A 27,627-nucleotide genomic window follows, 5' to 3' on the forward strand; every position below is an offset into this window, starting at 1 on the left:
GTGCTTTCCTGATGAGGTTTTAAAAGTTGGAGCCAGGAAGTCTAACATAAGAACCTCTCAAATAGGAGTAGGAGTAGGCCATTTGAACCCTCAGGCCTGCTTTGTCAGTCGATAAGATCATGACTGAATCAGAAACAGAAATTGCTGGAGAAACTCAGCAGGTCTGGCAGCATCTGTGGAGAGAAAACAGAGTTAACATTTTGGGTACAGTGACCCTTCTTCAGAACTGGTTGATCTGTTTGTGGCCTCAACTCCACTCTTCTGCCTGCACCCCCGTTACCCATGACTGATGTGTCGATCAAAATTCTAACTCAGTCTTGAATATATTTCATGACCCAGTGTTCCATTGCTCTCTGGGGGAAGAGAATTCCTACAGATGAATAACCCTCTTCCAGAAGATATTCCTTGTCATCTCCATCTTAAACAAAAGAATTCTGATTTTGAAACTGTGCCCCCTCTCATTCTGGAGGGGAAACATCCAAGGCTTATATTACATTGTTTGTTTAATCATCACATCATTGGCAGAAGTGGAACAATGGCCCCTTAAGCCTGAATCAAATTAAAAAAAGAAAATGATCACATTTAACGAACAACACATAGAAGAATGTGAGCATTTGTTTGAGAATTTTGACAAATTCACAGTTGAAGACCTCCCTGATACTGGTAACTTCACTTCCATTTTCTAATAACAACACATAATTACTTTAACCTACTGAAACAACATGCCATATGTCCAGTGGGATTCTGCCAAACGCTACTAATTCATTCTAATGTGCGGAGGTGCTTGTAAATCTTGGAAAAAACCCTGCTCGGATATCAATTGTGAAGACAAATAAATGGAAAGAAGGTGGACCAGTTTTCCACAAACAAGGTTGAGAAAGGATTGGATAGAGATGTGAAAATCATGAAAGTCCTGGCCAGATTCGATAGGGAGAAACTGTTTCTATTGGCAGTAGGATTTGGAAGCAGGGGACAGAGGTTTGAGTAAACGGTGAAACACTCAAAAAGCAACATCATACAAAATGCTTTTACGTATAGAATGGTTAGGATCTGGAATGCACTGCCTTCGTGTGGAGGCAGCAGATTCAAAAGGATGCAGCAGGTTAGAATTCTTAAAGTCAGAAATGAGGCTATTCAGCCCATCAGGTCTGTAATGACTCTGTGCACAACATTCTATCCAGACCCAGCACCCCACCCTAACTCAACCATAACCCTGCATTTCCCATAGCTAACCCATCTAGCATGTAAATGCCTGGAAACAATTTAACATGGCCAATCCACCTAACCTGTCTTTGGACCTTGGGAGGAAACTAGAACGCCCAGAGGAAACCCACGCAGACACGGGAAGAATGTACAAACTCCACACTGACAGTTACCAAAGGGTGGAATTGAACCCGAGTCCCTGGCGCGGTGAGGCAGCAGTGCTAACCACTGAGCCACTGTGCCGCCCATTAGAGTTGCACAGCATACATCTTCAGTCCTGTTGCTGGCAAGTTCTCAGGGCCCATAGTCTTTGCAGCCTCCAAGCATTTTAGATAGCAAGTGGAGTGAATCGAATGGGCTAAAGATTGCCATCGGTGTTGCTGAGGGCCCTTGGTGGAGGAGACGGATCATCCACTCAGCACTTCTGGCTGAAAATTGTTGAATGCGCTTCAGCATTATCTTTTACACTACTGGGCTCCCCCATTATGGAGGGTAGGGATATTTGTGGAGCCTGTTCCTCCAAAGAGTTGTTTAATTGCCCACAATCATTCACAAGTGGATGTAGCAGGACTACAGACCTTAGATCGGAACTATTGGCTGTGGCATTGCTTAGCTCTGTCCATAACTTGCTTCGTATGCTGTTAGGCATGCAAGTCGCTCTGTTTGGTAACTTCACTACATTGATATCTGATTTTCAGATATGCCTGGTGCTGCTCCTGGCATGCCCTCCTACACTCTTCATTGAGCCAAGGTTGAACCTCTGGTTTGATGGTAATGATTGAGTGGGGGAATATGCCGGGCCATGAGGTTACAGATTATGCTGGAGGACAATTCTGCTGCTGTTGATGGCCCACAGCACCTCATGGATGGAGTTGTGAGACCCGCTCAAAGTTTGTCCCATTTTGCGAGGTGGTCGTGCCACACAACACAAGCGAGTGTATTTTCAAAGTGAAGACAAAACTTTATCTCCACAAAGACTGCGCCGATGCTTATGCGACAGGCAGACTGCTGAGGAGGCCTTCTTTTCCTTTTAAGCGATTGATGTAATTGATTGAGTAGCTTGTTCGGCCATTTTAGAGGGCAGGCAACCACATTGTTGTGCGTTTGGAGTCACATGGAGGCTGGGAAAGTTCAGCAGTTCCCTTTCCTAAAGGGCGTGAGTGAGCCAGATGGGTTTTTACAACAATCCACAATGATTATCATTAGACTATTAATTCCATATTTTCATTGCATTAAAACTTATAGATTCTAACCTGGTCCCCAGATTATTACGTGTGCCTCTGGCTTACACGTCTCGCAACAATACAACTCAACATCGCCTGCACTGCAGGAGAGCACAGGCTGATGCAGGATGTTTTGGTTGGAGATGGGAGTGAGAAACCCTGCTGCTAGGAAAACATCCAACTCTAGAATTGAAAGGTCAATCCCTAATAAACTCGAAGCAATGAACCATTCTAATCCACCAGGAATATCCCTATTTTTTAGGATTCATCTCCTTGTTTCTAATCAGTCTGCAATAAATAGATAAATTCTCGTACATTCACACAAACTTTCCACAGCAAACAATAACATGAACTAAAAGTTTTCATTATTGTGGGTTCTGTGTTTCTAACTGAAATACTGTGTATGTATTGTGTATTTTCTTCTAAACAAATCCATTAATAGGCTATGCATAAAATAACTTTCCTACCAACATAAATTGGTGTGACACAATGAGCAACATACCAAATAATAACTGATATCTACATTTCTCAGGTTAATTTTGTGGTTCATGTATCTTTACACTACTATAATTGCATTTAAAACATGATGTGGAGGTGCTCGTGTTGAACTGGAGTAGACAAAGTCAGAATAACATAACACCAGCTTATAGTCCAACAGGTATATTTGAAATCACAAGCTTTGGAAGCCCTACCCCTTCTGGACTTCACCTGATGAAGGAGCAGTGCTCCAAAGCCTGCAATTTCAGATAAACCTGTTGGACTATAAAACAGCAAGTTCTATAATTACAAACTTAAAACTAAGCATTCCTGTTGTGGAAACTCAGAGGGAGCTCATTAACAGTGTACAATAAACTTATTCCTAATTAGTAGGGCCCAGAAAGGGTCATTTGACGGACAAAGTATTTACGACTTACTAACTGTGTTTGCAATTCACTTCATAAAAAGTGCAATTCACTTCTGTTGAGCCAATATCCTGCATCAGTTTTGGTAATACATTTTGATAGCGTAGAATTGGATTCACAGTTCATGCACACAACTATACCTACCACTTTTTCCTTGGAACAATAGAGGTGGAAATCTTTTGCAACAATAGCAGCATATTGTAGGAGGACTTTACATATGGTCTGTAATGAAAATGAAAAATATGATCACCAGGTTTCATTCAGGTAAATTCCTGGTGATTTCTTTTACGAGATAATGATGGTGCATAAATATTTTTTTGGCTCTAGTACAACATGAGAAATAAAATTTATATTTGCGAACTCAGAGACTGCATTTTTTACTGAGTTTTTATAGTTATTGTGAATTTAATCTGACTGAATATCTTTTGGATTGTCAAAGTATGTTGAAAAACCTTCTTGCATATATCAGTTAAAATAATGACAACCCAGGGAAGGAAGCACAGTAACAACTCCCTGAATCTACAGAAATGCAGTAATAACCACAGAACACACCACTTTTCAAACACTCTTAAATTGGATTAGATTAGATTAGATTCTTTACAGTGTGGAAACAGGCCCTTCGGCCCAACCAGTCCACACCGACCCTCCGAAGAGTAGCCCACCCAGGACCATTTCCCTCCTAACACTAACACTAATGGGCAATTCAGCATGGCCAATTCACCTGACCTGTACATCTTTGGACTGTGGGAGGAAACTGGAGCACCCAGAGGAAACCCACGCAGACACGGGGAGAATGTCACCCGAGGCTGGAATTGAACCTGGGACCCTGGTGCTGTGAGGCAGCAGTGCTAACCACTGAGCCACCGTGCCGCCCTGTAAGTTCTTGTTTTTTAAAAATTATGAATGCATGTACCTTAGCAAATCTTCTCATGAAGTGTGCCAGTGCCTCTGGATTAGGACATTCAAGCTTTTTGATAATCTCAAAACTTTGATTCAGTTGAGTGAAGACATCCACAACAGAGCAAGAGAACAGAGCGTGTTCTGACGTTTGTAGGAACTAGATTAGAAGAGAAAAACAAATTGGATAATAGCTAAGCTCTTGAAATAAATGAGAGCGATCTGTCAAATGTAATTTACAATCTATTCCAAAGAAAATAACATTCCTGGTTACTGTTAAATAAAATCACAAAATATTCAGAACGTGTGCGTTTTAGCTGCAAGATAAGCAAGAAAATGCATTTGAGACTTGCCCCATCTTTCTTATCTCTCTCAAGTGCTCCGTGAAGAAACTCCATTGAGACAACTTCATTTTCATCCAGCCAATCAATAGCAAAAGGCTCAAACCATCTAATAAAAACAATCAGATGATGATGTTTTATTAAAATGCAAGATTATATTCATTTTAGAGTTTTATTTACCAACAATTCTGCCAGACTATAATGTCACATTACCATGGTTTCATACACATTTCACCGTAACATACACCTTCTTATCAACATTCTCAAATATTCTTAAAATGAGGATTGTATTACACAGATATGGGCGAAAACGATATATAATTTGGAAAGTGAGAGTTACACCAGTTCATTAAGAATTGTTAACCTGGAAATCTTCTGATCTTACTGCAACTCTACGACTGAACTGTCTGTATATATCGGCTTCCCTTTCAGCAAGGGCTGGCATATATTTAATCAAAAATATCCTAAGGGTCTATAAAATATAAACAGAAAGTGCTGGAGAAACTCAATTCCCATGTGACATTTCTTCAGAACTTGCTTTCTCATTGCATGGTACAGCTAGACCTACTGGCACTTTCTTTTATTTCAGATCTCCAACATCCACTGTAGTCTGTTTTTATAAATAATGTGCTTTTTCTTTTCATTTACTAAATGCATCTTACACCATTTTAAATATTTGTGTACAATTCGAATAACTTGAAAAGGTGTTGCAAAATGGCTTGGTCTTCCTCTGAAGAATAAAAACTTCAGTTAATACTTCAGTGGAGTACTGGAGTGCTGCACGGTGGGAGATGATGTCCTTTGGAGTCAACATTAAACCATTGAAACAGTTTGGCCTTGTGTTTTCTGGTTGTTACTTGCCACTTATCAACCCAAACTAGTTATTGCCCACATCTTGCTGCTTGTGGACATGGACTACTTCAATATCGAGCAGTCATGAAGATGTCTGAAGATCGTGCATTCTTCAGTGAAGTTCCCTGCTACTACCTCATGATGGAAGGATGGTCATTGATGAAGTAGTGGAAGATGTTTGGGCCAAGGACATGACGTTGAAGAACTCCTGCGGCGATGCTCCAAGAACAAAATGGTTGACCTCCATCATCCATAACTATCGAACCAGTTCTGAAGAAAAGTCACTGGACTGGAAACATTCACTCTGTTTTTCCTTCACAGATGCTGCCAAACTTACTCAGTTTCTCCAGCTATTTCTGTTTCAGATTTCCAGCATTGGCAGCTCTTTGTTTTCTTTTACCGTAACCAATGTTTTTGTGCTAGGTATGACTCTAACCAGTTGTGTTTACCCCATGATTCTTACTGACATCCAGCTTTGTCAGGGCTCCTTAGAGCTCAGTTAAATGCTGCCTTGATGTCAAAAGCAGTCACCCTGACTTCACTTCTAGAGTTTAGCCTTTTTTTTCAGGTTTGGACCAAGGCTATAGTAGGTCAGGAGTCGTGGGTGTGGTGCTGGAAAAGCATAGCAGGTCAGGCAGCATCCGAGGAGCAGGAAAATCAATGTTTCAGGCTAAAGCCCTTCATCAGGAATGAGGCTGTGAGCTGAGGGGGTGGAGAGATAAATGGAAGAGGGTTGGGACTGGGGGGGGAAGATAGCTGAGAGTGAGATAGATGGATGAGGTGGGGGGGTAAAGGTGAAAGGTTAGAGAGGAGGGTAGAGTGGATAGGTGGGAAGGAAGATGGATAGGTAGGACAGGTCATGAGGGCAGTGCCGAGTTGGTAGATTGGAACTCGGGTAAGGTGGGGGAGAGGAAATAAGGAAACTGGTGAAATCCGTATTGATGCCATGAGGTTGGACGGTCCTGAGACGGAAGATGAGGCGTTCCTCCTCCAGGCGTCGGGTGGTTAGGGAGTGGTGATGGAGGAGGCCCAGGACCTGCATGTCCTTGGCAGAGTGGAAGGGTGAGTTGGAGTGTTCGGCCATGGGGCAGTGAGTTTGGTTGGTGCGGGTGTCCCAGAGATGTTCTCTGAGGTGCGCTGTGAGTAGTTGTCCTGTCTCCCCAATGTAGAGGAGACCGCATCGGGAGCAATGGATACAGTAAACGACATGTGTGGAAGTGCAGGTAAAACTTTGATGGATTTGGAAGGCTCCTTTGGGGCCTTAGACAGAAGTGAGGTGGAGGTGTGAGCGTAGGTTTTGCAATTCCTGCAGTGGCAGGGGAAGGTGCTCTGAGGGAGGGTGGGTTGGTGGGGTGTGGACCTGACAATTGGTCAGGAGTTGAGTGTCCCTGACAGAACTCAACTTGAGTGTCAGTAAGTAGGTCATTACTCAGTGTCACTTGACAGCATTGTTGATGACCCTTCCACATGATCGAAAGTAGTCACATTGCATCACATTGCTGAACATCTGAAGGACAATGGACAATGGATCCCTAACGGAATCGGACAATGGGTTTCCTGATATTCACACTCCGAGACCCCTCTCCCACCCCCATCCCACTCTATAACTATCACTTACTCAATCTTCAAACTTTTCTCTCAGGGTCACACCAAGCCTGGCGCCTTAAACTGGGAACACAAACAGAAACGGCTGACAAACCTCAGCAGGTCTGTGCAGAGAAAGCAGTTAATGTTTCCGATCCAGTGACCCTTCTTCAGAACATTACCTGCTACCTACCTGCCCACTCCACCTATGCGTCAATGTCCATTTAAAGTTCTCAATGTCCTTATGAAGTTCTGAAGAAGAGTTACTGGACCTGAAACGTTAACTCCGCTTTCTTTCCACAGATGCTGCCAAACCCTCTGTGTTTTTCCAGAGGTTCGGTTTCTGTTTCTGATTTGCAGCATCTGCAGTTCTTTGTTTTTTTTTTAAAGCATTCAACTGGGGGTCACACCATGACAAGGTTTTTGGAAGCAACCCTCATGGGCAAGTATATTCTTCCCCATGTAATTCCTGGCCAGCCCAAGGCACATGGGTGTGATGTGGGTGGATAAACGTACAATACAGAGAAAAATTAAGATCTAGCATTAGGTTTAAGCAGCTTTCAACCATAAACCTTGTTTGACCAGCAACATTGCTTCTTCCTTTGAATCTAAAAGGAGTATTTTGCTGTTGAATAGTTATAACTGCCAACACCAAAGGAGAGTTGAAGGTTTTAACAGGCCATATGATGCAACAAGATACTGTAAAATATCGACTTATTCACCGAGGTATGGACTTGCAGCACTTTCTATTGGTGCTGCTGTTTTGTGGCCTTCTTTCATTCTTCAAAGAACGAGAAATACTTGTTAAAAAAGACCCTTCTCAAATCATATTGTGATTGTAACTGAAATGCATCTGGTAACAGGTCCTACTTGGCCAAGTCTTCAGCAGGCCTCCTGTACGTGAGCATTTCCTTACTTTCTCTTCGCTATCTTAGAACAAGTCCCTGAGGCAGAAGACTTTCTGGAATGAGGGAGGTTTTGGGAGACTGACCCCAGGGTTTGTTCCTTCATCTAAACTAAAAGGAGTAAATGATCCAGGGAGAATCCTGTATGACCAACCTAGCCAGAGCATGAATTCAAAAGCTTTCCTTCTTGGAACTGCATAAAACTACGCTGCATTTGCCTTACGGGGCTGAGATCATAAGAAGCTCATTCTAAGTAACAGGTTGTGTGTGATCAGAAGCAAAAGGTCCATTAGGGAGGTGAAACCCAGAAGAATAACACTTAATTCCTGAACCAGCCAGCCACTAAGTGCCTTCATAAATCATGTCCTGTTTCTGTCTTGATGCCTCGAGTTACAGTGCCTCTGGCTGCAGTTGTGAATAGAGCTGCACTGATGGGAGCAGGAGCCAAAGGATACACTGGACACAAAGAATGATGGAGGAACAGGTAACATTGAGGAAGCGGGGAGGGTGCAAAAGGACTTGGACAGGTTGGGACAGTGGGCAAAGAAGTGGCAGATGGCAGTGTGGGAAAATGTGAGGCTACATACTTTGGTAGGACGAATAGAGGCAGAGACTGTTTTCTAAATGTGGAAAGGTTTTGAAATCTGAAGCACACAGACTCAGGAATCTAGTTCATAATCCATTTAAGGTTAACATATAAGTGCGGTTGGCATTCAGGAAGGCAAATGCAAAGTTAGCATTCATTTCAAGAGAGCTAGAAGACAAGAGCAGGGTTGTACTACTAAGATTGTATAAGGCTCTGGTCAGACCACATTTGGAATATTGTGAGCAGTTTTGGGCCCCATATCTAAGGAAGGATATGCTGGCCTTGGAGAGGGTCCAGAGGAGGTTTACAAAAATCATCCTGAGAATGAGGGCTTGTCATTTGAGGAGCAGTTGTGGGCTTTGGGTCTGTACTTGATAGAGGTTAGAAGGATGACAGGGGATCTTAGTGAGTACTGAGAGTCCTGGATAGAGTAGACATGCAGAAGATGTTTCCACTAGTAGAATAGACCAGGAGCCAAGGGCACAGCTCACAGTGAAGGGATGACCCTTCAGAACTGAGAGAAGGAGGAAATTTTTCAACCAGAGGGTGGTGAATCTATGGAACACAAATTGCCACAGAGGGCCGTGGAAGCCATGTTAAGTTAAGGCAGAGATAGGACAGTTCTTGATTAGTAAGGGGAACAAAGGTTACGAGGTGAAAGCAGGACGATGAGGTGGAGAAATGTATCAGTCACGATTGAATAATGAAGCAGGATTCAACAGGCTGAATGTTCTAATTCTGCTCCCATGGTCTTGTGGTATATCTCCACCTTACCAAGAGTTCTTGCAGCCTTAGTGTCTAAACCTGAATCTTTTCTTCATCCATGTCTCAGTAACAGAATGTGTGAAAGAAGAAAATAAGTCAACCAAGATTTGCCCGTTTTTCAATTGAGTTAGCTGATGTACCATTGCCCTATCAGTAATACATGAATGAAACTGAGATTTATATCTAGATTCCTTCAAGAAGATCATGATAGCATACACTAGAATTTCCTGAATAACCAGATATATTCTATTCCAGGCAAGATATCCTTCTGCATCTTCCTTTTCCTTCTGTCTAAAAACCAACTGCTATCTCCTTTTCTCATCCAGCTGAGGCAATATGAGCAGCTGTCCCATTTAAATCTTGGTAGTCACCGTCAATGCCATTATAATCAGCAAACAGGGAGCACAATTCTACTGGGTAAATTTATTAATCTCAGTGTTTCGACTTCCTGGATACAATTCAGTTTTATGGCTTAATGAGAACAGAAATCTTATTACACAGGTTGTCTGATTGGACGAAGAGCAGACAAGCAAAAACACTGTCAGCCAGTCAGGGAGATTTAAGTAATGAAATACGTCAAGGTGTCAGCATCGTGCAAAACTTTCATTAACAGAAATGACAGAAACGGGATGAGAGATTCAGAGGTAGCAGAGGCTGAAGCATTGGTTATGGCTTTGGACTATGCAGTGGATTGCATATAGCAGGATTGATAAATAATGATACAAAATGTTAATCATTTTATCCAGATGATTACAGCGGGGCAGGGGAGCTGTATGACAAACTTGGCAGCTCAGTGACAAAAGCAAATCAGAAACAAAAATTGGCCAGTGTGATAAATAGACAGGTGACTGACAAATGCTTATTCCATGTAAATTTTGAAGGCAGATTTCACCTCCTCACTCAGGATATTTTGCGACTGAATGCAGGATTAAGAGGAATGGAATCTTACAACCTCAGTATGATGAAGAAACAAGTAGCATCAGAACGCTTGGTAACTGGCAATGTGATTAATTTAGACTCAATGCCCTAAATGGAACAGAACCACTCCCTTACTGTTAAACATTCCCATCAGGTAAAGATAACCAATCAGATCGCGTACGAAACCTTGCTATTGGGATAGAACTATTTTCTGGATGATCAACAAAAACAAAATTAAATTTTGTTACTTACAAAGAATATTCTGTGACTGCATCTTTGAAAGCTGGGAGATCTCGCATATATTCATTATAAAACCATTTTACTTTAAAGTGCAAATTCATATAATCAGCACTCTTGCAAAGTCGATGCTTTTCATGCTCTGTTGTAAAGCATAAAAGGAAAATAATGTCATATTTTACTTTTCTCTGAATAAGAATTGCATCAACAAATGAATGATTTATATTTCTATACTTTCACAAAGTGTTTCAACATAATGTTATATTTCAGCGAAACAATACTATTATTAAAATAGCATTAAATTATTGATATTTCTAAATATCAGATTAATGCCATGATTTTCTGGCGATTACTCTCAAATTTTAAGCATTGTGCATACTTTAAATTGACAGTTAATTCAACAATTTCAAAAGGGTGAAATATTGAGAATTATTATATTATGGGCAGCATAGTGGCTCAGTGATTAGCACTGCTGCCTCACAGCACCAGGGACCCAGGTCCAATTCCAATCTTGGGTGACCATGTGGATTTTGCACATTCTCTACGTGTCTGCGTGGGTTTCCCATCGGGTACTCCAGTTTCCTCCCACAGTCCAAAGATATGCAAGTTAGGTGGATTGGCTACACTAAATCTCCCCATAGCATCCAGAGATGTGCAGGTTAGGTAGATCAGCAACAGTGAATATGGGGTTATGAGGATAGGGTGAGACAGTCTGGGTGGAATGCTCTTTGGAGGGTCAGTGTGAACTCAATAGGCTGAATGGTGTCTTTCACACTAAGGATTCTATGATTATCATTCTGCTGAATACTCTGTTCATAGATAGTGAGTTAAGCTATTGGCGAGATTGAGATACAGCTACAAAAGCAGCCACAGAGAAAAGCTGATTTGCCTTCAATCCTGACCAACGTCACTTATCCTGAAAATGTACTGGCTCCCTTGTGATTTGACTAAAACATAATCAAAATACCTTCCCGATTATGAGGATGTATAGGGAAAAAGTATCCCAAAGTTTCACATGGTTGAGGGAAGGTCCATTGTAAAACTTGATGCTCCTACTAACACTTCTCTCTTAATAAACAATGAAATCATGGTGTTGTAAAAACTTCTCAATTAATTCAGCAAAATCTTCATTTGTTGACAAATTCTGTAGATCGTCTGCAATGACCTCTGAGTCTGCTTAAACTGTTTTCCACACTGATAGGCAAGTTAATGGAATGAATCAATAGTTATACACACATATATTTTAATAAATCTTCAAGGAAAATCATGACGACCTATAATTATTTATTGGGGGTGGTAGCAAATCCGTGCTGGAAGCTATGTTCCAGTCATATCAATCAGTATGATTTCTTTAAAAGGTGGACAGTGCCTTATAAAGCCACACATGTAACATGGAAAAGCTGCCTCGTGACAAGGAAAATGACCTCAAGGAACATCACTACAGACAGCCTGATATGTAACTCCTTTATAAGCTTAGGACAGCAGCCAGCTACTCTTATTACTGTTCAGGAGTGTCCAAAGCTGTGGAAATGTGTCAAATAATAGGAAAGTTTTAAAAATGATGCTCCTATTTGCCATATTAATAACAAAGATCATAATCTGCACAGTCTTAGGTTTTAAATGCGATATGCCTAGAAATTTCCAATTCATTTGCCAGCCTATTATATAAATGTACTGCGACAGCAATTAGCTGTCTGCTCCTGCTAAAATATAACTTAGATTCCACTCTTTAAAAATGCAATGTTGAACGGATTACTGGAAATGAATTCATGAATTGCAGAATCAGGAAACATTATTTCCCGTATTCTGCAAGAGTGAAGACAGCTGAGTAAGACATGAATTTTACATCACACATTATTTAGACAGTGTTTGGTGCAAATCTATATTTTTAAGTTCAATTGGCTTCATTGTATTTTCATATTTGTTGATTTATTGTTCCCAAAAGAATTCAGTTAAAATATGATTCCTTTTGCTTTGACAAGAAGTTATCTACATCCACCTTAAAAATATTCAGTGATTCCCACCTCCACTCCCATCTGAGGTACATCATTTCAAAGTTGCATAACCATCTGAAAGGAAAGAAAATCCCCACCATCTTGGTTCTAAAAAGGGTGACTCCTAATTTTAGAAGTGTCCTCAAGTTCAGGACTTATTCACAAAAGGAAACATTGTTTCCAAAGACATGTTGTCAAGATCATTCAGATTCTAATAAACTTCAAACAAGTCACCCTTTTGCTCCTCTCAACTCTTGTGAAAACAAGCCGAGTTTGCTCAACCTTTCTTCATAAGGAATTCAAGGTATCAATCTAGTAAACGTCATCCAATCACCTTCAATGTATTTATAACCTTCCTTAAATAAGGAGACCAAAAGTGCACACAGTATTCAGAACACTGTTTCACCAATGCCCTGTTTAACTGAAGCGTGATGTCTTTACGTTCATGGTGAACTCTTCTCGTGGTGAAGCAGAGCATTCCATTTGCCCTCTTGATGACTAGCATATTAGGTTTTTGAGCCTCATGCCCTAGATCACCTAAATCCTTCTACACCTCAGAATTCTGCTGTCATTCACAGTTTAAAGTATACTCTGCTTTTTTATTCTTCCTGCCAAAGTGAACATCTTCACATTTCTGACTTGATACTCCATCTGCCAGATTTTTGCCTACTCACTTAACCTAGTTATATTGGTCTGCATCCTTGTTATGTTATTTTCACAACATACTTTTCCACCGAGTTTTGTGATATTTATAAATTTAGTCATTACATCTTTGATTGCCTCATCTAAATCATTGATATGAATTGTCAAAGATTGAGGGTCCAGCACAGATGTGCGCAGGGAATCATATCCTTAGTTATAGATTTTTTAAAACCTGCAGATGCTGGAATCCAAGGTAGACAAGCAGGAGGCTGGAAGAACACAGCAAGCCAGGCATCAGAAGGAGAAGTCAACGTTTCAGTACTGAAAAAGGGTTACACCCAAAACATTGACTTCTCTCAGCTCCTGATGCTGCCCGGCTTGTCGTGTTCTTCTAGTCTCCTACTCGTCATAGCCTGCTAACTTGAAAAAGACCGTATTTGTGCATGTTCTCGGTTTTCTATCAGCCAGCCAATCTTGTAGCCATGCTGGTATGTTATCCCCCACTTTACGCAATCATCTTTTAGGTGGATCATGTCAAACACCTTCTGAAAATCCAAGCACAGCATATCAATGGGCAGGACATAAGCGACACTTTGAAAGAAAACTAAAATTACAACTTGTGACAAAATATATGGATGCTTGCATTACTAAGATGTAATTAGTATATGTCCTAATAATCAATAATTGATGTGTGCCATACATTGATTTTACTTTGAAATGGACATTATACGAAACAAATATTTACAACATTGAATGGACAGATTCATTCAAATGTCACATTTAAGATTGCTGAGAGTTTCAAGTTTCCAAACAACTTCTAAACTGCAAGTCTCCCCTTACTGAAAAACTATTAAGGTTGGATTAACTTTAAGATATAAAAACAGAATTCGCTGGAAAAGTTCAGTAGGTCTGACAATATATATGGAGAGAAATCAGAGTTTCGGGTTGAGTTACCCTTCAAGATTGGAGGACGGTTCACTTGACCTGAAACATTAACGCTGATTTCTCTCCACATATGCTGCCAAACATGTTGAGTTTCTCCAGCAACTTTTGGTTTTGGATTTCTGATTTACAGCATCTGTAATTGTTTCGGTTTTAACTTCAAAGTATGTTTATCTGACTTGCAAACTCTGCTCTGAAGCTTACACCATCCTGACTTGGGAATATATTATCTTTCGTTCATTGTTGCTGGGTCGGAATCCTGGATTTCCTCTCCTAACTACACTGAGAAGTGCCCTTACCACGCAGACTGCAGCGGTCCACTCACCACTGTCTCCTCTAAGGCAATTAACAACGGGCAATAAATGGTGGCCATGCCATATTCCCTGAACAACTAACAGATAAAGTTCAAAAGGAGAGCATTATTATGGAGGCTATTTGTTGTGTGTGATGAGCTAAAGTGGACTTCTATCATCTATGTTGTCTTATAATTTTTTTTATTCAGTGGATGTTCATGTCACTGGGAGATGTTCACCACAACTACAATACAGTCGGTTTTGCCATAACACGCATTTCCTTATTGCCAATTGGCTATAATGAAGAATTTGGACCACTACTTGTAGAATGTGAAATGCCCTTACCTACGTGATTCTGGTCCCATTGGCTTAAATGGTGCCACTATTACGCAATTTTCTTATAACGCAGGATCGCAAGGGAACGGAACTATCGGGTTATATCAGAACAGACTGGAGGTGGTGTCGGAAGCATCAAAGTACATGTTAGTCCTGCAAACAAGGCGTCAGCAGATATCACTGACAAGGGACACATTCATGTGTGGAACGTTTGGAAGATTTTGGCTTTCCATCAATAGAAGCTTCGTACATGACTTCGTCAAAGTTTGGAAGCTGTACTGCCATCAATCCTAGATGGAAGAGATGTCAATCTTGCTAATCATTTTCGGCGCACCCATCACATTGTTGTGCTTGGTTAATATGCATTAATGAACTGCATTCTTAATGAAATGAACATATTAAACAAAAATGAATTGCTACTTGTTAAGATTGCAGAACTCAAGTGACACTTTTCAGTTCCATGTCACAGCTAAAGAAAAATAATTCAGCTCTTCTCTTGATTATCTCATGGTTTAAAAAGGAATCAAACATTGTAGTGAAACTTTGGAGCTTTCACAGAAAAAAGATCCCAATAGAAAACCTCACGAAATTCATCCTCATTCAATAATTGCTAATATCTTCAATTTGTAATAAATAAAAATATTTTCTAAACTGGTGCTGTCTTTCTCCAAATTTGGTCACTCACCAAAGCAGTGGAATATCACTGTAATTGATATCTTGTGGTTTCCAATTCTTTCATCTCAAACCAATAGTAAGGTCAAAGTGAGTAATCAATTGTCCATTAACATAATTTAATTCTCTTTATTTTAGGGCAAATAAATATGCAGCATTGACAATCAATTTAAATTTATTTACACTGATTTATTGAGACCAAACCCTCCATATGAATGATAAATATTTGCTTTGTGAAGCCAATTGGGAGCTTATGTGCTGTAAAGATTTCAATTCATATTGTATCTTTTACCGAGTCCTTAATTAGTGGGAACTTTGTCGCAGTCACTCAAGTTCTACACTCCAAAGATTCATGAGGCTAACTAAAAATGAAGTTACTTAGACTTTTTTTTCTGATTATGTGAAGTGAAGGGGAATAGTTGTTTGACGCCTATTAATTATTCTCCCTCAAATTCAGCAATGCTGATTAAAACTGTTGTAAATAAACTATGAGTAATAACATGGGGCCTTGACATAAGAGCTTCTGACAAATGAACTACTGGGGAACAAGCTGTTAGGAGACACATTGGTGTTGGTTAATTGATGAGCAATGGTGTTCCTCTAATTTCTGGTACATCACAGAACACTTATGAAGACAGTACAACTCATAATCAGCTTTGCTGTTGATAATGACCAGTTATACAATTCAGTATAAAATCAGATGCTTAAGGCCGAATCCCGAATTATCATAATTTTACAATCATTGAATTCCAACAGTGTGGAAGCAGGCTATTCAGCCCATCGCATTCACACGGACCCTCTGAAGAGCATCCCAGCCCCAGACCTACTCCCTACCCTATCCCTGTAACCCCATATTTCCCATTGCTAACCCACCTAGCCACCTGTGGGAGGAGACTAGAGGAAAGCCACGCGCAGACAGCAGAATGTGCAAACTCCACACAGGCAGTCGCCTGACAATGGAATCGAACCTGGGTGCTGTGAGGCAGCAGTGCTAACCACTGAGTGACTGTGGTGCCCCCTTGTTTTGCTTATTTCAATACTGAACTATTTTGCAGATGTAAAACTCCCAATATCGATTCAGATTGAGCTTCTGTTAAAGAAACTTATTGACGCTGAACACCACAACCCCTGAACATCAGAAAGGCCATTATAACTGTTGGCCATGGCTGATTTGACCCAATCTATGTTAATGCTGGTCACTTTTAGTTACAAAATCTATAAATTCATTTCCTTGATGTGGGCTCAGAATACATTTCTGTTATATCTGCCTCCAGCTGTGGAACACATCCTGCCATTGGACGATATGCAGTTTGTCTGTGGAGAGAGAGAGAGGGGGAGTTAACATTTCAAGTCAGTTATGATTCTTCTTTGGAACTGGCTGCTAAGAGGAGTCATATTTGATTTGAAACGTTAATTCTGTTTTTCCACAGATGATGCCAGACCTGCTGTTTTCTCCAGCACTTTGTTTTTAGTTTATAGTTCCAGCATCCACAGTAGTTTGTTTTTGTGTTGATGTTTATCTGTGCTGTTTGTGAGGCAGAACTAATGTGTAATGAACTATTTACATGTTAAGACAATACCGTGATTTTGTTCTTCATCGTGCCATAGTAAATCCTTTGATTTAATAACAGATAACAATGTTGAAATGTCTTTCATGAGTAATTCTACCTCCTGAATCAGGTTTAATTACAAGCAGACACCCGGCAACACATAAATTATTCAGACTTTACCAACAGAACTGGGGTAAAAAAAGGGCATTGAGAAATTTGCATCTTGTGGTTACTGGTGCTCAATGAGCTTGAATTCTGTCCATTTACTTTTAATAGCTGTTAAATATTTGTGCACCATCTGTCACATCGACACTGAGGGAAAATTTCACACCAAAGTGTCCTGATTAAGATAAGAGAGTTATACATTGGGAGATTACTGCATCCTCTCTCTCTCAAAGTTTTCATTCAGATTTTGGTCAAGATTTTCTCCTTGTTTGAGCGTTAGAATCATTTTATAGTGAGATTCTCTCTGGGAAGACTGCATGAAACATTAATTTGTCATTCCAAACTCAAGGATCTAAATTTTAACTAATACAAAACATTAAGTTATTGTGCCTTAAAAATAAGTTGCTTCCTGTCTGCAGTATACAAAATGGATACAAGGTCAAGGAAATGATACTGTAACATTAAAAATCTATTCTTGAAATCTGGGCAGTGTAGGCAGTTGGGAGGTCTGTTGCAGCTGTATGGAACATTGGTTTGGCCACTTCTGGAATACTGCATGCATTTCTGATCTCCTTGTTATAGGAAGGATGTTGAGAAACTTGACAGTGTTCAGAAAAGATTTACAAGGTTATTTGCCAGGGTTTAAGTAATAGAGAGGGGCTGAATAGGCTGAGGTTATTTTCCCTGGAGCATCGGAGGCTGAGGGGTGACATTTTCGAAGGTTAATAAAATCATGAGGAGCATGGCTAGGGTGAACAGCCAAAGTCTTTTCCCTCAGGTACAGGTGTCCAAAACTAGACATCATAGGTTTAAGGCAAGAGGGGAAAAATTTAAAAGGGACCTAAGGGACAACTTTTTCACACAGAGGGTGGTGCGTGTATGGAATGAGCTGCCAGAGGAAGTGGTGGAGGCTGGTACAATTGCAACATTTAGACCATAGAACATACAGCATAGAACAATACAGCGCAGAACAGGCCCTTCGGCCCTTAATGTTGCACCGAACTGTGAACTATTCTCAGCTCGTCCCCCTACACTATCCCATCATCATCCACGTGCTTATTCAAGGATTGTTTAAATCTCCCTAATGTGGCTGAGTTAACTACATTGGTAGGTAGGGCATTCTATGCCCTTACCCCTCTCTGAGTAAAGAACCTGCCTCAGACATCTGTCTTAAATCTATCACCCCTCAATTTGCAGTTATGCCCCCTCGTACAAGCTGATGTCATCATCCTACGAAAAAGACTTTCACTGTCTACCCTACCTAATCCTCTGATTATCTTGTATGTCTCTATCAAGTCCCCCCTTAGCCTTCTTCTTTCCAATGAGAACAGACCCAAGTCTCTCAGCCTTTCCTCATAAGAACTTCCCTCCAGACCAGGCAACATCCTGCATGTTTTCCAATGTTTCCACATCCTTCCAGACATATGGCAACCAGAACTGTACACAATATTCCAAGTTTGGCCACACCAGCGTTTTGTATAGTTGCAGCATGATATTGCGGCTCCGGAACTCAATCCCTCTACGAATGAAACCTAACACACTGTATTCCTTCTTAACTGTATTTTTTTTTCACCCGCCGCCCCCCCCCCCAACACCCCTCGCTGCTGCCCACCTTGAAAACGGCCGTTTGCTGCTCCCTCCCACCCAGCGCCTCTGATCCCGGGTTCCACCCAGCAGTCCATTTAAAAGGCATCTGGGTAGTTATATGAATAGGAAGGGTTAAGAGGATATGGGCCAAATGCTGGCAAATGGGACTAGATTAATTTAGGATATCTGGTCAGCATGGACGTGTTGGACCAAAGGGTCTGCTTTCATGCTGTATATCTCTATGACTCGGCCAGACTGCTGACTGGACCTGCCCGTGAACCATGAGAACTCGCAGGGTGAAGATGTGCTAGCATTACTTAGAACCTTCCAGAATCTTATCCTGGTAATGATAATAGGTCAGTATTACACAGCAGCATGGTGTAGATCTTGAAAGTGAGTGTGTTTCCATACTGATGTTGCTCTTTCCCATGAAACCATGCATTTGGGAGGGGCTGCTGAAGAACACTCAACAGATTTACTGAGACTGTTTCCTGTAGATGCAGCCACTTACAGAGGTTTACAAAATCATAAATGGCATAGATAAGGAGAATAGCCAATGCCTTTTCCCAGCAAAAGGGAGTCCAAATCTAGAGGACAAAGGTTTAAGGTGAGAGGTAAAGATTTGACAGGGACCTGAGGAGCAACTTTTTCACTCAGAGGGTGGTATGCGTATGAAATGAACTGCCAGAGGAAGTGGTAAAGTCAGGCACAATTACAATATTTAAAATACTTTTGGATGGGTACATGAATAGGAAAGGTTTAGAGGGAAAAGGGCCAAATGCCGGCAAATGGGATTATTTCAGTTTAGCACACCTGGTCGGCATGGACGAGTTCAACTGAAGAGTCTGTTTCCATGCTGTATGACTCCATGACCCCATGAAATTTAAGCAAATGGATGCTGACAAACAGGCCAATTTCGTCCAAGGTGGTGGTCAAGTTACTTGAGTGCTGAACCCTGTAGTTTCTCTCTTTCTAAATGATACTATTCTTTATTTCTTCATGGGATATGGGCATTTCTGGCTAGGCCAATATTTATTGCTCATCCTGAATCACTCTTGAGAAGCTGTTAGCATGTTGATTGAGAGTCATATAGCACAGAAAAGGCCATTGAGCCCATCAAGTCTACACTGACCTATCTACACTAATCCCACTTTACAACACATGACCCATAGTCTTGGATGTTATAACATTTCAAGTGCTCACCCATGTACTTTTTAAAGGTTGAGGGACATGCATAGTAAAGCTAGGAGGAGTTCCAGGATTTTTGCTTAAAACTGCCCACCAATTTGGAAAGTAGTTGCCACCCGACATATTTTTACATTATATGCCATTACTCCATCTGCCAAACCTCAAAGCCCAGTTATAGCACTTTTCAGAACCTTTGAGAGCTCCCCAAAACTTGCTTTCCTCCCAACATTTGCATCAATATTATATGATCAATTCCTTCATCCAAATTATTCATATATATTTGGAATGGTTGAGACCCTAGCATTCAACCCAGTTGGTTCAGTAGTTGAAGTGAATGTTGCACAGCAAGTGACTGCTACTGTAACCATGTAGGTTTATAATAGAGTATTCAATATAGAAGCTACTGCTGGAATTTTCCCAGTTTTTGTTTGAAGTGTGGCGGAGTATTGTGCCCTCACTGCTGAGATAACTCACCCCACTGCCTGCCAATCTGCTCATTAATTACTTCACCCTTTTATTTAGATGCATGCCCAGTTTTTATATTTAATGGCTGCTGTGATTTTAAACTTTATAAACAATTTGGCTTAGACATCTTCTGTGACAACCACAGAGATTAATTCATTCACAAGGGCCTTTAAACACAAAATATCATAGTTTTTCCCCTGAAAAAGAAATAAAGCACCGTTCCAATGAAAAATAATTAGTGGACAACCAACTAAACATTTTAATTTGTGAACATCACTATTGGTCATCAGCCAAATCGTCTTTTCTCTGAATTAACACAACAGTAGCCTCAAGAGTATGAGTGAATTCTGCAGTGTGATGGTTAGTCATTGCAGCATTAATTCTGGGAATTACGAGGTATCTGTCTGTTTTCTGTGGAAGGCTTATCTGAAAGGACTCACTTGAGCGGCACTGAGCACTTGGAATAGTTCTTCGTTAGCTCTCAGCTCGTGATGGGAGTGCACATTAAGCTTTAATTTTCAGTACCCGAAAAGAGATAACCACACAGCTGCTGATTGACAAACAATTTGAAAGATTCGGAAGGAAAGAAGGCAAATGGACTAACTTTGATCTCCAGCATCTGCAGACCTCACTTTCTCCCCAAATGGACTGAATGCCCAATGTTCCTGTCAAGGTTCAGCCATACTGGTGACACGCATAGGGTGGATAACATCATCTGCCCATTTACAGGTGCTGTTCACACCCTGAAACTGGATCTTGCCTGATAGGTGCATGCCTGGAGCTCACATGATTCCAGTGTTGTGAGGCCACGAGACTAGCTCAGTAAATGGAGGCAGATTATTTCACCTCAGCTGTCATCGGCAGCATTTCATCAAAACATGCAACCTATAAATGGGTGCAATCCAATCTTAATTTTTAAAAATTCCTTCATGGGATGTGACCTTCACTGGATGGACTTGCAGTTAATGCCCATCTTTAATTGCCCAGAGGGCAATTAAGAGTCGGCCATATTGCTGTGGATCTGGACTCTCAGGTGAGGACTGCAGATCACTTTTCCTAAAGGACATTAGTGAACCGGATGGGTTTGTTTCTGACAATCGGCAAAGATTTATTATTAAACACTTAATTCCAGATTATTGTTGAATTCAAATTCCACCATCTGCCATGTGGGATCAGATCTAACCTCAGCAGTCCTGCCACATCTAGTTGTGAATGGCGGTGGGCAATTAAACAACTCACTGGAGGACGAGGCTTCACAAATATCCCCATCCTCAATGATGGAAGGGTCTAACACATCAATGTAACAGATAACGTTGAAGTATTCGCAGCCATCTTCAGCCAGAGGTGTTGATTGAACGATCCATCTCAATTCCATCCATAGATCCTCAGCATGACCATTTCTTGGGAAAATAAGGCAGGGCAGGTGACTGAGGTGTCAGTGGGGGAGCACTTTTGGGCCAGCGACCATTAGTCTATTAGTTTTAAAATAGTGATGGAAAAGGTCATACCAGTTCTAAAAGTTGAAGTTCTAATTGGAGGAAGGCCAATTTTGACGGTATTAGGCAAGAACTTTCAAAAGCTGTTTGGGCGCAGATGTTCGCAGGTAAAGGGATGGCTGGAAAATTGAGAAGCCTTTAGAAAGGAGATAACGAGTATCCAGAGAAAGTATATTCCTGTTACGGTGAAAGGAAAGGCTGATAGGTATAGGGAATGCTGGATGACCAAAGAAATTGAGGTTTTTGTTAAGAAAAGATGGAAGCATATGTCAGGTATAGACAGGATACATTGATTGAATCCTTAGAACAGTATAAAGACTGGAGGAGTATACTTAAGAGAGGAATCAGAAGGGCAAAGAGGGGACATGAGATAGCTTTGGCAAATAGAGTTAAGGAGAATCCAAATGATTTTTTACAAATGCATTAAGGACAAAAGGGTAACTAGGGAGAGAATAGGGCCCCTCAAAGATCAGCAAGGCAGCCTTTGTGTGGAGCTGCAGGAGATGGAGGAGATACTAAACAAGTATTTTGCATCAGTATTTACTGTGGAAAAGGACATGGAAGATCTATGATTTGGAGATGCCGGTGTTGGACTGGGGTGTACAAAGTTAAAAATCACATAACACCAGGTTATAGTCCAACAGATTTAATTGGAAGCACACTAGCTTTCGGAGTGCTGCTCCTTCATCCACAACACCTGATGAAGGACTGGCGCTCTGAAAGCTAGTGCTTCCAATTAAATCTGTTGGACTATAACCTGGTGTTGTGCGATTTTTAACATGAAAGATTTAGAATGTAGGGAAGTAGATGGTGACATATTGAAAAATGTCCATATTACAGAGGAGGAAGTGCTGGATGTCTTGAAATGCATAATAGTGGATAAATCCCCAGGACCTGATCAGGTGTACCCGAGAACTCTGTGGGAAACTAGGGAAGTGATTGCTGGGCCTCTTACTGAGGTATTTGTATCATTGATAATCACAGATGAGGTGCCGGAAGACTGGAGGTTGGCTTACGTGGTGCCGCTGTTTAAGAAAGGTGGTCAGGACAAGCCAGGGAACTATAGATCAGTGAGCCTAATGTCGGTGGTGGGCAAGTTGTTGGAGGGAATCCTGAGGGACAGGATTTATATGTATTTGGAAGAGCAAGGACTGATTAGGGATAGTCAGCATGGTTTTGTGCATGGGAAATCATGCCTCACAAACTTGATTGAGTTTTTTGAATAAGTAACAAAGAGGATTGATGAGGGCAGAGCAGTGGATGTGATCTACATGGACTTCAGTAAGGCATTCAACAAGGTTCCCCATGGGAGACTGGTTAGCAAGGTTAGATCTCATGGAATGTAGGGAGAACTAGCCACTTGGATACAGAACTGGCTCAAAGACAGAGCGTGGTGGTGGAGGGTTGGTTTTCAGACTGGAGGCTTGTGACCAGTGGAGTGCGAGGAGAAAGTGAGGTCTGCAGATGCTGGAGATCAAAGTTGAAACTTTATTGCTGGAACAGCACAGCAGGTCAGGCAGCATCCAGGGAACAGGAGATTCGACGTTTCGGGCACAGGCCCTTCTTCAGGAATGAGCAGAGAGTGTTCAGCAGGAGAAGATAAAAGGTAGGGAGGAGGGACTTGGAGGAGGGGCGTTGAAAATGTGATAGGTGGAAAGAGGTCAAGGTGAGGGTGATAGGTCGGAGTAGAATGGAGGCGGAGAGGTCAAGAAGAAGACAGCAGGTCAGGAAGGCGGTGCCGGGCTGGAGGGATCCGGCTGAGACAAGGTGGGGGGAGGGGGGATGAAGAAACTGGTGAAGTCCAAGTTCATCCCCTGCGGTTGGAGGGTTCCCAGTCGGAAGATAAGACGCTCCTCCTCCGACCGTCGGGTTGTTGTGGTTTGGCGGTGGATGAGTCCAATGACCTGCATATCCTCGGTGGAGTGGGAGGGGGAATTGAAATGCTGTGCTACAGGTTGGTTGGGTTGGTTCGTCCGGGTGGCCCAGAGGTGCTCTCTGAATCGCTCCGCAAGTAGGCGGCCTGTTTCCCCAATATAGAGGAGGCCACACCGGCTGCAGCGGATGCAGTAGATGATGTGGGTGGAGGTGCAGGTGAATCTGTGGCGGATATGGAAGTTTCCTTTGGGGCCTTGGAGAGAAGTGAGGGGGGAGGTGTGGGCGCAAGTGTTGCACCTCCTGCGGTTGCAAGGGAAGGTGCCGGGAGTGGAGGTTGGGTCGGTGGGGGGTGTGGATCTGACAAGGGAGTCGCGGAGGGAGTGGTCTCTACGGAAAGCTGATAGGGGAGGGGAGGGAAATATATCCTTGGTGCTGGGGTCTGTTTGGAGGTGGCGGAAGTGACGGCGGATGATGCGCTGTACATGGAGATTGGTGGGGTGGTAGGTGAGGACCAGTGGGGTTCTGTCCTGGTGGCGGTTGGAGGGGCGGGGCTCAAGGGCGGAGGAGCGGGAAGTGGAGGAGATGCGGTGGAGGGCACCGTCGACCACGTCGGGGGGGAAATTGCGGTCCTTGAAGAAGGAGGCCATCTGTGTTGTACGTATTTTGAACTGGTCCTCCTGGGAGCAGATGCGGCGGAGACGAAGGAATTGGGAGAATGGGATGGCGTTTTTACAGGGGGCAGGATGGGAGGAGGTGTAGTCCAGGTAGCTGTGGGAGTCGGTTGGTTTGTAGTAGATGTCCGTGTTGATTCGGTCGCCTGAGATAGAAACAGAAAGGTCTAGGAAGGGGAGGAAGGAGTCCGAGACTGTCCAGGTGAATTTGAGGTCGGGGTGGAAGGTGTTAGTGTAGTGGATGAACTGTTCAACCTCCTCGTGGGAGCACGAGGTAGCGCCGATACAGTCATCAATGTAGCGAAGGAAAAGATGGGGGGTGGGGCCAGTGTAGTTGCGGAAGATGGATTATTCCACATACCCTACGAAGAGGCAGGCATAGCTGGGGCCCATGCGGGTGCCCATGGCTACTCCTTTTGTTTGGAGAAAGTGGGAGGATTGGAAAGAAAAGTTGTTCAGGGTGAGGACCAGTTCGGTCAGTCGAAGGAGGGTGTCGGTGGAAGGGTACTGGGTGGTACGGCGGGAAAGGAAGAAGCGGAGTGCTTTGAGTCCTTCGTGATGGGGGATGGAGGTGTACAGGGACTGGATGTCCATGGTGAAGATGAGGCGTTGGGGACCGGGGAAGCGGAAATCCTGGAGGAGGTGGAGGGCGTGGGTGGTGTCACGAACGTAGGTGGGGAGTTCTTGGACTAATGGGGATAGGACCGTGTCGAGGTATGCCGAGATGAGTTCGGTTGGGCAGGAGCAGGCTGAGACGATGGGTCGTCCGGGGCAGTCAGGTTTGTGGATTTTGGGCAGGAGGTAGAAACGGGCGGTGCGGGGTTGTGGGACTATGAGGTTGGAGGCGGTGGATGGGAGGTCCCCTGAGGTGATGAGGTTATGGATGGTCTGGGAGATGATGGTTTGGTGGTGGGGGGTGGGGTCATGGTCAAGGGGACGGTAGGAGGAGGTATCTGCGAGCTGGCGTTTGGCCTCAGCGGTGTAAAGGTCAGTGCGCCAAACTACTACTGTGCCTCCCTTGTCAGCTGGTTTGATGGTGAGGTTGGGGTTGGAACGGAGGGAGTGGAGGGCTGCGCGTTCCAAGGGTGAGAGGTTGGAGTGGGTGGGAGGGGTGGGGGAGTTCAGGTAGCGGTTAATATCGCGGCGGCAGTTTGCTATGAAGAGGTCGAGGGCAGGTAGGAGGCCAGCACGGGGTGTCCAGGTGGATGGGGTGTGTTGGAGGTGGGAGAGAGTCTTGATTGAAGAAGAAGGCACGGAGGCGAAGGCGGCGGAAGAATTGTTCGGTGTCACTCCATGTATTGAATTCATTGACCCGAGAACGTGTGGGAACGAAGGTGAGACCTCTGCTGAGGACTGATCTTTCATCCTCAGAGAGGGGCAAGTCTGGAGGGATGGTGAACACACGGCAGGGCGGGGAGCTAGGACCTGGTGTGGGACTGGAGCTGGATGTGGGGGCGGGGTTAGGACTGGGGGCGGGGACAGAGGTCGGCGTGGGGGCGGAGTTGGACATGGTGATGGAGACCGGCGGGGGGGCGGGGCGCGGTGACGGAACTCGGCCGGGGGGTGGAGTTAGGCGCGGTGACGGAACGCGGCGTGGGGGCGGGGTTAGGCGCGGTGACGGAACTCGGCCGGGGGGCGGAGTTAGGCGTGGTGGCGGAACGCGGCGTGGGGGCGGGGTTAGGCGCGGTGACGGAACGCAGCGGGGGGGCGGGGTTAGGCGTGGTGACGGAACGCGGCGGGGGGTGCCACAAGGATCGGTGCTGAGTCCTCTAACTTTTCATCATTTACATAAATGATTTGGATGTGAGCATAAGAGGCATAGTTAGTAAGTTTGCAGATGACACCAAAATTGGAGGTGTCATGGACAGCGAAGGTTACCTCAGATTACAACAGGATCTTGATCAGATGGGCCAATGGGCTGAGAAGTGGCAGATGAAGTTTAATTTAGGTAAATGTGAGGTGCTGTATTTTGGGAAAACAAATCTTAGCAGGACTTATACACTTAATGGTAAGGTCCTAGGGAGTGTTGCTGAACAAAGAGACCTTGGAGTGCAGGTTCATAGCTCCTTGAAAGTGGAGTCGCAGGTAGATAGGATAGTGAAGAAGGTGTTTGGTATGCTTTCCTTTATTGGTCAGAGTATTGAGTACAGGAGTTGGGAGGTCATGTTGTGGCTGTAGGACATTGGTTAGGGTTGGAAATGTGTTGCTGGAAAAGCGCAGCAGGTCAGGCAGCATCCAGGGAACAGGAGAATCGACGTTTCGGGCATAAGCCCTTCTTCAGGAACGTCGTTTCCCGAAACGTCGATTCTCCTGTTCCCTGGATGCTGCCTGACCTGCTGCGCTTTTCCAGCAACACATTTCCAGCTCTGATCTCCAGCATCTGCAGACCTCACTTTCTCCTCGGACATTGGTTAGGCCACTGTTGGAATATTGCATACAATTCTGGTCTCGTTCCTATCAGAAAGATGTTGCAAAACTTGAAAGGGTTCAGAAAAGATTTATAAGGATGATGCCAGGGTTGGAGGATTTGAGCTATAGGGAGAGGCTGACCAGGCTGGGGCTGTACTCCATGGAGCGTCGGAGGCTGAGAGGTGACCTTATAAAGGTTTATAAAGTCATGAGGGGCATGGCTAGGATAAATAGACAAAGTCTTTTCCAGGACTAGAGGGCACAGCTTAGGGTGAGAGGGGAAAGATATAAGGGACACTCAGAGGGTGATACGTGTATGGAATGAGCTGCCAAAGGAAGTGGTGGAGGCTGGTACAATTTCAACATTTAAAAGGCATTTGGATGGGTATATGAATAGGAAGGGTTTGGAGGGATATGGGACAGATGCTGGCAGGTGGGACTAGATTGGGTTGGGATATCTGGTCGCTACGGATGAATTGGACTGAAGGGTCTGTTTCCGTGCTGTACATCTCTATGACTCCATTAAATTTACCAGTCTTCAGCCAATTCAATTGATGCCACATGATGTCAAGAAACGGCTGGAGGCACTGGATACCGCAAAGTCTATGCGCCCTGACAACATTCTGGCAGTAGCATTGAGGGCTTGTGCTCCAGAACTTGCTGCAACCTAGCCAACCTTTCCCAGCACAGTTACAACACTGACATCTATCCAACGACGTGAAGAATTGCCCAGGTATGTCCTGTACACAAAAAGCAGGACAAATCCAACCCAATCAATCATCACCTCATCAGTCTACTTTCAGTCCACAGTAAAGAGATGGAAGGTGTTAAGCATGTTATGGACTAGACCAAACTTCCTCAAAATATATTATGAAGACAGCCTAAGCCTAGCTTTTTCATATTTTAAAAGGTGAGTGTAAAGCATTGTG

The 27,627-nt window shown here is 43.2% G+C and overlaps 1 protein-coding gene across 6 annotated transcripts in view; it reads right to left on the reverse strand.

Annotated features, from left to right (window-relative positions):
* unc13c (unc-13 homolog C (C. elegans)) overlaps positions 1-27,627 on the reverse strand; it is a 582,280-nt gene that overhangs the window by 109,846 nt on the left and 444,807 nt on the right. For all 6 annotated transcript variants that reach the window (XM_087981434.1, XM_087981433.1, XM_087981432.1 and 3 more), the window contains 4 exons: positions 10,429-10,555; positions 4,579-4,675; positions 4,242-4,385; positions 3,473-3,550 (listed from right to left, as the gene is read on the reverse strand). In XM_087981434.1, the coding sequence (XP_087837560.1) occupies positions 3,473-3,550; positions 4,242-4,385; positions 4,579-4,675; positions 10,429-10,555 (446 nt within the window). The remainder of the gene's footprint in view (positions 1-3,472; positions 3,551-4,241; positions 4,386-4,578; positions 4,676-10,428; positions 10,556-27,627) is intronic.

Source organism: Chiloscyllium plagiosum, unplaced genomic scaffold (assembly GCF_037043375.1).
Source record: "Chiloscyllium plagiosum isolate Xiang-an unplaced genomic scaffold, Cpla_swu_hap1 HiC_scaffold_39, whole genome shotgun sequence".
NCBI classification, from domain to species: domain Eukaryota; kingdom Metazoa; phylum Chordata; class Chondrichthyes; order Orectolobiformes; family Hemiscylliidae; genus Chiloscyllium; species Chiloscyllium plagiosum.